The following is a 12,307-nucleotide window of genomic DNA, read 5'->3' on the forward strand; positions in this document are numbered from 1 at the left end:
TTCTACCTGAAAGATGGGAGTCGGGCTTTGCTCCAGGGAACAAGTGACAGGACAAGAGGCCACAGTCTCAACCTGCACCAGGGGAGGTTCAGATTGGACATCAGGAAGAATTCTTCACAGAAAGGCTGACTAGGCACTGGAATGGGCTGTCCAGGGGGGTAGTGGAGTCCCCATCCCTGGAGGTGTTTTCTAAGAAGGGGCTGGATGTGGCACAGAGGAGGCGGCGTTGGACCAAAGGCTGGACTCCACGACCTCAGAGGTCTTTTCCAGCCTCGTTGATTCGGCGATTCTGTAAAAGGAACCGCGCCTGCCAGAGCTCAAGGGGTGCTTGGACAACGCTCTCAGGCACACGGCAGGATGGTCGGGGCTATGCAGGTGGGAATTCCTGGTACCCGGCTGTCCCTTCCCAGCCCAGGGCACTCCAACGCCCCCGCTCCCAGACCGGCCCCTCCCGCCATTTCCTGTGAGGCGCCGCTGTGGGCGGAGCTCCCTCAAGGGCGGGGCCGGAGGGGGACGCGTCACGTGCCGGGCGGGCCGGCGCTGGGCGGGGCGCATGCGCGGCGCTGGGCGCGCGCGGCGCGGGCGGCGGGCGGGCGCTCCCCTCGCTGGCAGCGCTCGCTAAGATGGCGGATTTCCTGCCGTCCCGCTCCGCGCTGTCCGGCTGCTTCCCCGGCTGCCTCCTCACCAGCGGCGAGGCCGAGCAGCAGCGCAAGTCCAAGGAGATCGACAAGTGCCTCAACCGCGAGAAGACCTACGTGAAGCGCCTCGTCAAGATCCTGCTGCTGGGCGCGGGCGAGAGCGGCAAGTCCACCTTCCTGAAGCAGATGCGGATCATCCACGGGCAGGACTGGGACCGCGCGGCCCGCGAGGAGTTCCGCGCCACCATCTACAGCAACGTGATCAAGGGTGGGTGGTGGGTGAGAGCGGCGGGGCCGGGACCACCCTGCCCTGCCCTGCGAGCGCCGGGCCCGGCCGGGCCGGGGCGGGGGGAGGCGGCTCGGGCGGGTCCCGCGGGCCGGGGGAGCGGCGGGGCCGCCGCCTTCTACTCCTCCTTCTCCTCCTTGTCCTCCTCCTCCTCTTCATCCCGCGCTGTCCCGCCGCCTCGTCCTTCCCTGGCTCGGGGCGCAACCCTTGCGGGCCCGCCGGGTGTCACCGCCCGGGTGCGGCCCGCGGGGCGGCCCCGGCGCTCGGCCCCGGCAGCAGCGGGTTGAGTCCGGGAGGTCCCGGGATTTGGCGTTTGCTCCTTGGCTGGAGCCGCTCCAGGGAAGGTCTGGAGCACCAGGAGCGGCTGGGGGGGCTCATTCTGGAGGAAAGGAGGCGTAGGGGTGACCTTATCGCTCTCTACAGACACCTGAAAGGAGGTTGTAGCGAGGTGGGGGTCGGGCTCTACTCCCAGGTAACAAGTGACAGGATGAGAGGACATAGTCTTAACCTGCGCCAGGGGAGGGTTACGTTAGACATCAGGAAGAATTTCTTCATAGAAAGGGGTGAATAGACATTGGAATGGGCTGCCCAGGGAGGTGCTGGAGTCCCCATCCCTGGAGGTGTTTAATGAAAGACTGGTAATGGCACTCAGTGCTCTGGTCTGGTTGACAGGGTTGGTGTTCGGTCCTAGGCTGGACTCGATGATCTCAGCGGTCTTTTCCAACCTAATTGATTCCGTGATTCTGTGATTTCCCGGCAATGCGGTCGCGGTAATGAGCGGTAATGGATGGGGGGGAAGATGCACCTGGAAGCGCGTGAGGAGGAGCCGTCCCTGTGCTCTCAGCGTTTCACTGCACTGGAAGAATCGCTGCCGTCGTGTTGGAAACTCGGCTGACACATCAATTAACAGGAACCCAGAGGCAGAGCCACTTTTCATAGATGCTTTGCCAAAACCTCCACACACGATTTAGGAGCGGACGCTTGATTTCACTGCTGTCATCCCAGCTTTATTGGTCGTCCTCACTCATTTAATCTCTTAGCCCAACTGCCCGTCAGGTTTTCAGTTTGGACTCTTTAATAGCTGGAAAAAGCCTTAATGAACTTTCTCAAAACCGCAAAGCCTTGTCAGACTTCAGGCCCTGAATATCCAATGATTCTCAGAGAGAATTGTTTTACAAACCTAATGATGAATCAAGCCTGGAAAAACTATTAATAGCAAGGCAGTAGAAGTCATGAGTGTGTATGTTGGCCAGGTTAAAGTTTATTAATAAAGGTACTTCGAACTCTGTGAAAGTATACGTGTAAAAACTTGCAGGTCTGTTTTGGAAGCTGTTTTCCTGCAGTCACAGATAGATTTGACAAATAGCTGCCTTTGACAGGTAGAAAAATCATGGAAAGAGACACTCTGGCATTGAACAAGTATGTTACTGTACAATCATTTGTGACCACATCTTGATTTCCTTATATCTCTCCCTATGCCTTTGCAGTTGCTTATTCTTTCTGGAATTTTCTTCCTATTTTTTTCATCTGTTAATTTAGTTCTATAAATCATTTCCCTGCATTTCCCTTATTATTATGAGCACAATGGGTATAAGTCCTTTAGAAGGACTTTAAAAAGAAGTTTAAAATACTCCTTTTCTCCTAGAGAATATTTACCAAAACAACCACAAAAGTGTGGGAAAGTCTGTAGGTGATATAACTCCTTCTGCACTTAAACTGTAAAACCAGACTTTTTATGAAGTGCAGTGATTTTAGTAAATGTCTTCATATCTCAGAATATGTTCAAGGCAGAGATAGAAATACTCTCAGTGATAGAGATACACTCTATAATTTGATATAACTAGATATTAAGTTGATAGCACAAAGATTAGGGAACTTTAAAATAAGCCAACAGGTGGTTTAACATCTTTTGAAATAAACTCGTAAATATACTTCATTTGTCTTGTATTCATGCCAGGTGAAAGCATTTGGTAGCACAGATTGGGGAATTAGTCATTAAAAATAGCACTTTTTCAAGAGTTAACTTGCACTATGGATATTATCCTGTTGATTGTGGTGATGTTCTGTCTGAGTTTTGATATTCCCTGTAAATGCCGTGGTTTGGGTCCATCCAGCAGGAACTGGATGTTCCTACCGAGCTTTGTGCGGAGGGAGTGCATTGTTTGACTCTGTGCTGGTGAAACAGTAGATGCTGAGAAACTCTAATCTCGGTGCTCTTCCTTGTCATTCAAGGTGTGAGAGTCCTCGTGGATGCCAGAGAGAAACTCCATATCCCCTGGGGAGATCCTGCCAACCAGAGCAATGGAGACAAGGTGATGGCTTTCGACACCCGCGCGGTCACCGTGGCGCAGGGGATGGTGGAGACCAACGTTTTCTTGGACTACCTGCCGGCCATCCGGGCCCTGTGGGCAGACAGTGGCATCCAGCACGCATATGACAGGCGCAGGGAGTTCCAGCTGGTAAGATTTGGGGCTCACTGCCTTTAATTGGGTCTGTGTGATCCTTGTTGCTGCGTTGCTTTTTCCCTAAAACGCCACTTGAGCCGCCTCCTCGTGGATCTGAAGCGTTTCTCTGTGGCTGGCTGTTCCTCTGTGGTATTGCACACAGATGCATTTAGCTACTTCCCTCCTCCCTTTCTTTTAATAATAATAAAAAAGAGATTCTGGTGTAATTGTCCTCATTTCATATGTGGGAAAGCCGAGGTACTGAGGGCTTTTATGTTCTCTAACAAAGCTGGTACCTGCACAGTGTTTTCACCATATGTTTATTACCACCCTTTGTTAACTAATGCATCGACTTAAAAAACCAAACCAAAAAAAATTGGTTTGCAATAAAGGCAGGCTTAATAGTGATGTGATTTTTTTGAAGAAAAGATATGCATGGGTTAATGAGAAGAATTTAAAAACCACTCCCTTCTCTATTCCAGTTTGAGCAATCTAGCAAACATTCCCTCTGTATACTTCCTGTTTAATTTTGAATGTCTGTGTTAATGCTCATGTAATGAGATTTTTGTTACGTTGAAGTTCTCAGCTGAAGGTGGAATATACAATTTAAGAGCAGGGTTGGGATGTGGAGTACACAGTTCAGTAGTGGGGCTGGAAAGGAAAAAGAAACCTCTCCATTCTTGAGCTGGAGCTTTAACTGTCCGTGACAGCTGAAGTCCTTTCGCTCTGTTTCCATACAAATGCTGCAAAAGGAAATGAAAAATTCAACTTAAATTTGTTGTTTCTTGGTTCATAGACTTGTGTATGCCAGTGGCATAGGGTTTTGCGGGGGTGGGGGTTGAGAACCTTAAAATAGATTAAATCTGTTCTCGTAGGTCTCTCAAACCTAAGTGGCTTTGTGTTTTTATGTCTTAAAAATAACCTTTGTGTTAGTGTGAATCTGAACAATAGCTCATGATGTCTCCTGTTGAGCTATTATGAATGGTTGTGTAATCATGCTCTTGACTTAAAGAGGTTGTGCAAATATGCTATAAATATGTATTGCCCTGATCATGGAATGTCTTCTGGAGATTGCAGTATGGGCAGGTGCTTTGGTGGCCTATCACCTGCTCAGCACAGGGCTCAGCTCTGTAAATAAGTTTCTAATGAGACCTGTTGCTCCTTGTGAAGGGATCATAAAAGGGTAATTGCTCTGCTATAGTCAACATCCAGTTCTGGTGCAGATGTGAATTCTAGTGGTGTAATTGCTGTGCTGAAGGGATCTGTTCTAAAATCTGTTAAATAAAACAGTTTTGCCTTTGATTAAACATGTTTAGTGACTGGAGGCTGCGTAGCAAAGGAAAGGGAGCTATTACTGTTGTCGCCTTGAGTCTCTGAGAAGTAGGTTCTTTCCATGACTGAAACATGTGCAGAGTTTCACTTTGAGTGGGATGTGAAGAATGTGTTCTTATGAATCTTATGAAAAAAAAAAAATTATTTTTTCTGGGAATCCCTAAATTTGTGCAATTCTCTGCAAAAGTATGTATGGGTAGTGTTGTGCTCTAGACAGAACTCAAGACTATTTTTTAAGTGCTCTTAATAGTTGAGTGATGTCCTAATAATCTTTGAAAGCAAGGTAACTGCTTTATTTATACTTACATTGCTTTATTTCCTAAATCCTTTCAAAATCGCAGCCGGACATATTTATGCCAAGTTATAAACATGATTAAAAAAAAATAGAAAAAAGGCAGCTGAATGATGTCATTGTGTTGAGTGCAGGCAGTGTGATCTGTGCTGGCCAAGCATGAAGTCTCAGTTTTACCCCAGTGAGCTTCAGCTTCAGTTCTGCCAGAGCTCCATGTGGGCGGCAGGAGGGTGGGAAGCTCCTGGAGGCAGTGTGGGGTTTTGCTGTACCTGCTGTCGGGCTTTGGATGAGAGTGTTTGGAGAGTTTAGGTCTGTGCTGTAAGAAGGAAGAAGGACACAAATGGTTAAGGAGGGAGTGACAGGCGTGTCCGAGTCAGGAGATAGAGCAGGGGGAAGTTGGGAGAGACTCAGACAGATCGCAGACAGATCGGTCATGTCCAGTGCTGAGTCTTGAAGTAAAGGCTCAAGACTGAAAAGTGTTAACACTGTAGAATAGAGAATAAAGGGAAAATACTGTTCTGCTTCCAGTTCAATTGCTTGTGATAAAAAATGTAATGAGAGAGAGATACCAGCAATCATTAGATGAGTAGGAGAAGGAAAAGTGCCACAAGAACAGTGTAAAGTGCTGGGACTGAGCAGGGTGGAGGAATATTACTGGACTGGATGGGCTCCTTTGCAGACTGTTAAATGAGTTTTAACTTTTTTCACTGGTCCAAGTTTGACACTGCACTGAAAAACATGTTTCATGCTAAGAGAGCACAGGCAGGAGTGCTGGGGAGGTGTTGTTTGTCATGGCAATAGGACACTTTGGGGCAGGGCTAGAGGTGAGCAAATGAAAAATGGAGCAGTGATGGGTAAGGAGGGAAAAATGTCAAAATTTACATAGAAATTCTGGAGGAAAGGAAGCAAGAGCATGTAGTGTTGAAACCATTTGTAGCTTGGGCAGATAGGAAGTACAGAGAAAGGAGGTTTAGGATTGAAGTTTCTGCCTGTATACTGTTAAAACTTCAAGATACGTGTACATTTGTGAGAGATCATTGAGCTGTTCTTGCTTTTTTGGTTTTTCCCCACCATCTTTCACTGTCAATGCCAGAGATGATGCTGGGAGCCTGAAGAAACAATGTGGTCTTTTTATAGCAGCATGAAAGGGGAAAAAACAGAACTTGGTTGTATTTTAATGGAATCAGAAATCAGCATTTCCATGCCTAGTTCGCTGGAGTGTCCTTCCTCATTTTGTTAACTCAAGTGGTCATGGGATTGTCAGTATGATTTATTTTCCTTGGTATAAAAATAGGGACCTTCTGGCCACTAGCAACATGTATTTATGAAAATTCATTAGGTCATGCTTGTGTAGTGCTTTAAAACTGGAAAGAGCTAATTACAGCTTAGTGCAATATGTGCCACTTCAGTACTTCCCAGGTGGTTGATGTTATAATCCCACACATTTTATTACAAACTGAAGTCATTCAGGTGATTGTTCCACTAACACAGTTAACTGTCCTGGCTCTGTAGCTTACACTGGAGATTCTGCTCATCTCAGGCTTTCTCTCCTTCATCTACTGAGCTGCTTTCTTCTGTGGCCTCTCATCAGGTGGCTGACACGGTTGAGTAGTTACAGAATCAATGTGAACCAGCCCAACGCTTTCTGACACCTAATTAACATTTCACGTTTCTCGTCGCTACTTGATTTCCGGTCAAAATCTCCCGAAATGACTTGGATAAACATCCTCATTATCTTAATTCTGCAGCATGCAAACTGACTTACCTGGGCACTGCTCATCCTGGTGAGCTGCTGGGCGTGTGGCTGGGAGGGTTTGCTGTCCTCACGGAGGTTTGGGTGACGCTGTGGCAGATGAGCATTGTTTGGTGTTTTGTGTCTTGTAACACCGAGGAAGGCACTGGTGAGCAAGAGCAGCCTTGAACAGCACCTCTCACATCAGTCATTTCTTGAATTTGCTGTGAGAGCTGTTCAGAGAGAAGCCTTTTGAAGTAGTCTCCAGGAGTCTCCTCATTCAACGAGAATGGAAAAGTGGGATGAGAGCCGAGTTGCTCAGATGCACGATAAGCTTTGGACGTTTTCTAGGTTTGTTCTTGTTAAAGATAACTTTTGGGTGGGTTTGGATGTTTGCTACCAGCAGTTGTTGATTTTCAGACAGATACTTTTTGCCCTACTTGCAAATTACATTGAACATTGTTGGTGTTTTTGTTATGCGAGGGCAGGGGTGACCCTTTATTTTGTCCCTATTTGCAAAGAACTGCACAGACCATCCATAGGTGGTACAGTAAGGATTATAGGATATGCACTTACCTCTGGATCACTGCTACTTCTGTGACGTGTCTGCAAGTGCTAGATCAGATTATAGAAGACAGGAAAAGGCGTGTTCCGCTTGAAGTTGTAGTGGTAGCTTTGCTGCAGTTTCCCTGTAGCATTCTGCTGTTGCAGACTGGTGTTTTTGGCAAGTGTTATTCAGTTTACTGGAAGATTGTATTGTATTTCATCTTCTTCTCCTTGGGCTTTTTTGGGTTCTGTCTCTGAGCGTTGCTGGGCACGAGAACAGTAAGTTTGCTCTGCTGAAATAATGAGTCCTCAAACGGACACTGAAGTTTAATGTTCTTTCAGGTGCACAAGCAGCACATCCTTGAAATGTGCTTGATTATAGAGCAGGATCCTGCAGAGGTCAGTTGTGTGTGAAGCCAGACTAGATTTCCAGATGTTGAAGTCTTCCCCTTTTGGAGGGTGGATGCCCATCCTGTAGAACAGCTGTGAGGTCAGGGTGCAGCATCTCTCTGAAGTCCCAAGTGCAGGACCTGCAAAAAGAGTATCTTACCTGCCATTCATTAATGTGTCCACACCATGTGTGTGATACTGACTTTCAGAAGCCTTTCTGTAAACACATGCATTGACTGTTTGGGCACTTAATCACATAATTCAGAGTTATTTTATTGAAATACAGTGTTGTAATTATGTTGAGTATTGCTTAAATTTGTGTGTGGAAACCCAAAAAGCTGCTGCTTTTATGTGTTGAAATATTTTCCCCTCTTTTCTTAATCAATAGCTCTGCCAAAGATCAGATCACAGGATGGCATGTGAACAGTGAACATGACTCCTTAAAGCCCTTGGAAAGGGCTGCTTGCCATCTTTTGGTCTTTATGTGAAAAGGATTTATCAAAGATCATTGCTTTAACTATGGAAAGAAAAGTGCTTTACGAATTCATACTTAAAAATGAGTCATTTAAATCCTCAGAAAAGACTTGGAGTTCTTGGAGGAATTGCTGTTTCTCCTGCCCCAATGACAAGATAATGCTGGCTTTGAGTTGGTATTAATAAGACTCCATGTAGGGATTAACTCTAGAGTGCAACAATAGAGACTTGAGTGTCCTTATTCAGGGTTTGTGGCAAAACCCCTTCAGTGTGTGCCAGTGCTTTGGTAGTGGGAATTGACTGTAGTATTTCAGTTTAGCTGAATGATCTTCAAGTGAACTTTTATACTAATTTAACACAAAGTGTCATTTTTTTATCATTTTCCAAATTGGGATTAGAATTTCTGTTTCAGCCTCTGTGAGTTCCTGTGCCTAGAAAGGCTTTTTCTGGGACTGCCTTCTTCCCTTTCCACCACTCCTCCTTTCCTGTCTGCTGACCTTTCTTGTTAGCAGCGAAATATTGAAGTGTTTGGAGAGTGGACTGGTCTTGTATTGCCAGTTGATACTGGTCTGGTTTTACTGAAGAACATCTTTGCCATATATTTTTTTTTAATATTACTATTTTTCTTGTTTATATTTTTATTTTTTGTTACTATTATTTTTAAGCCCAGATGTGGCTCGTGATTGAGAGGTCTCAGTAGGAGCTGTCTTGGTGTGGACATGTCATCCTGGCACACACATGCCAGACAGAAGCATGATGAGCTGTTTTCCAACCAGGAATGTTAGCAACCTTTTGGAGTCCTGTGTGCCTTTTCTGCCTGGTTTCAGTGCAATCTCCGAGGATGGGATTCCTAATTCAAATAATTTCAGATATTGAACAATCTGGTCTACTGGAAGGTGTCCCTGACTGTGGCAGAGGGGTTGAAATGATATAATCTTTAAGGTCCCTTTGACTCCAAACCATTTAGGGATTATATGATCTGTTTAAGGAGAACTACAACTTTTAAAATGAAGAATTAGAGTGTGGGAGCAGAGGGATATGTTCTTGTACATACTGTGTCTCCAACAAGCTGTGTCCTGTTGATAGTCATGTGCCTTAGTTTCCTAAACATTTTATTGCAGAAGCCTAAAGGGTGACCTACTTCTTGCAAAAAATTGGATTTCTGTAACCGAGCCTTGATTAAATCAGTCTAAAATATAAATGCTCTTCTGAATATGAACGTTCACATCTTGAGTGTGTGAACCTCTTCCCAGCAGATTGTTTGAAATGGGTGCAAATGTGTTAGAGGAGCTTTTGCTGTTCCTGCTGTCTACGGTGTAACGTGAGACCTTGGTACAAACATTCATTCCAAGCTCATTTCCTTGCTGGCTACTCACCTGCAAGGTTCTACATGTTGGTACCTGTGCAACTGCCTTGTTACAGACTTTGGAATTTAAACACAGCAATGGCTGCACTGTTCTCTGTCCATTCAGGAATGACTTCCCAAACACAAACCCTGCACAGTCCCAGCACTCGTGGCTGTCAGCAAATCTCCGTGCTGGCAAAACACGTGGTGCTAATGCATCTGTGATCTTCCGTCTCTGTATGTTGCACCTGGGGCAAAGAATATGGGGTGATCTTTTTCATATGTAAATATGGGATCCTTCAGGATTAGGGTGCTGTGCCAGGTGCAGTGTTGGTTTGTGCTGCTGTTCCCTAATTTGAGTTTACTGTAAGACTCCAGCCTGAGAGGCTGGTTAAGTCTGGTCTCACAGAGCACTTGGGTTGTTCTTGGTGACTGTTTTGGCTCTTTGTTGTCCTAAACTTCAGTTAATGGTAAATGTTATTTTTATGCTCTGGGTTCATGCTGCGCCTCTCACGCAGAAGTAGCAAAGGGGCGGGAAACTTCAGCTTGTGGCAGCTGAGGAAGTTGCTTAAGAAAATGTGAGAAAACCCAAGTGCAGCCGACCTGACTACGTAAGAAAAGCAATAGAGTAACTCTACCAGTCCAACATTGTGTCTACTGCCCCTTTTTTCCTTGGTAATATCTCAATTTATCACAAATAATTTCAGAGGTGCAGAGCCTGCCCTTTTACAGGACAACAGGCTGATAGAGGCCACTTGATACTGAGTGGTATCTTGTATTGCTCTGGAATATGACGACTTTGTTTATATCTTAAGCTGAATGAATGGGTCATGGAACACATTATTAGTTAACTCATCAGCCTCAAACTATAAAGGTATTTAATCCAAATAAAAATGTGAATAATCCTGGAGACTCATCCTTATGTTTTATCCCAAAGTAGCCTGATGGGTTGAATTTAAATGGTGATCAAGAAAATGTTTAGGGCTTCATCAGCAGCTAAAAGAGGTCCTAATGACTTGCAATATCTTCTCCACTTGCATGTCTGTGTTAACAAGAAACATGAGGTAATACAACTGGAAAAGCTGAGAAATTTTAAATAGAGAAAACACCCTGAATCCTTTATCATCACAATAACTGACAACTTCAGCTATTACAGAGAAGGAAATTTTTGGGTTATAATAGGCAGTGAGCTACCCTTCCCAGCACTCAATTCACTGTACCATGTTGCACCCATCTCTCCATCGTGGTCATTCATGCCTTAAATTTCCCAGTACTTCAGAGCCTCCTCAGTTGAAGTAAGTGGAATATCACACTCCTCTTCAGTGACTTAACCAAGGAACTGAGAAGGTCCCAAAGTTTCTGGATGAGGGGTATAGGAATGTGTGATCACACATGAGTTTCTGTATCTTTTTCCTTTGTTTAATGATGTAGAGAAGTAATGTTAAACAAACGGATGGGATCTCGGCAACCTGCCCGGAGCACTTCTCTCTCTGGGCACATGATGGTATTTGATCACCCACTGGTGACCAAATAAAGAGGATGCAGAATTTCCAGGCGTGGAAACACAGCACTGACACCGTGTTGCAAAATATCTACACAAAACTGTGCTTAAAAAAACTCAGTGCAGGGTGATTACTAAAATTTTACATGGGGGTGGTATCAGGACCTTTAACTTCCATTAGCAAACACTTACATAGTTGCTCTAATAAGTAATTTCTACTCTTTCTAGTTTTAGTTAATTTATAGTACAAAATTCTGTAAGTGATAGGACATGTTTGCAGCCTCTTGGATGTTGTTGCTGTTTAGGAATTCTTGTGTACTTTACTGTTAGTTTGAGCTCTTTAGACACAGCTTTTAGTAATTTTTTATGATGCCAACATTCAGCTAATGGTACAGGTAGATCTTTCATAAGACCCAATAAGTTACCACTGAGTTTTGTCAGATGTCTTGTAACCAGAGCTGGTTTATTAGCACATCACCATTTGCCAACAGAAATACCAGAACTTAATTGAAATGGATTCTGCTAATTGAGGCAGAGGAAGGAACTAAAAAGCATTTGGTCATCTGGATTTCTCATGAGGCTGAAATAGGAACCAAATGTACTTTGAATCCTAGAGAAATGCACTGGGATCCAGTTCAGGGTTCTGCTTTTGAATGCTGTGATTTAGTGCAGAGTTTATGCAATAATGGACTTTTCCAGCATCCTAAAGTTCAGTATGGCCAGTTTTAGTGCTGATACGCTTCCACATGCCAAATATTTGTCATGTTTTTGGGAGCCTTTGCCGGCCTTGTACAACTTCTAAGCAAGTAAAGCCCTCAGTGATGGATGGCAGATTTGCAGACTCACCACTGCTCCAGCGTTAGATTAAATGCAGTTTGAGTTGCAAACACATGAAGTCATGGAGCCAGTGGGTCAGTGCTCTGAAAGAAGAGCAAATGTTTACAGTCTGTTTCCAGTCTGTTTTGTGTGCAAAACATCTTGAGGTTTATATAGATGCTTCCCAGAGTGTAAATAGTAACTGGGAGGTGGCTGTTTCGCCTTGGTTGGTGCATGTTTTCATAGGATTTCTGGGACTGTGTGTTCTGTGACTTGGAAGATAGATTTTCCAATTTCATTGATGAAACCCTTTGCAGTATCAGTCTTTCCTAAAGTAAACTTTCTGGTAGAGGAGTTTGGATTGTAAATACTTAGGGAGAGAATAAAAAGATCCTTGGAGAAACAGAGTGCACCTGATCCTTGTGGACAGCATATCCTAATTTGCTTTCATGGGTTGATTTCTGTTGAAGTTCTGACAAACAGCAGCCTCTTGGTTAGATGCTCTGGTGCT

The 12,307-nt window shown here is 44.7% G+C and overlaps 1 protein-coding gene across 1 annotated transcript in view; it reads left to right on the forward strand.

Moving 5' to 3' along the window:
- Positions 1-571: 571 nt before the first annotated feature.
- The window catches only part of GNA13 (G protein subunit alpha 13), a 29,338-nt gene continuing 17,602 nt past the window's right edge, over positions 572-12,307 (forward strand). The window contains exons 1-2 of the mRNA XM_027691598.1: positions 572-906; positions 3,157-3,383. Of these exons, the coding sequence (XP_027547399.1) occupies positions 624-906; positions 3,157-3,383 (510 nt within the window). The 5' untranslated portion in view covers positions 572-623. The remainder of the gene's footprint in view (positions 907-3,156; positions 3,384-12,307) is intronic.

The sequence above is a fragment of the Neopelma chrysocephalum genome, unplaced genomic scaffold, assembly GCF_003984885.1.
Source record: "Neopelma chrysocephalum unplaced genomic scaffold, ASM398488v2 Primary Assembly neopelma1_84, whole genome shotgun sequence".
Classification (NCBI taxonomy): Eukaryota; Metazoa; Chordata; class Aves; order Passeriformes; family Pipridae; genus Neopelma; species Neopelma chrysocephalum.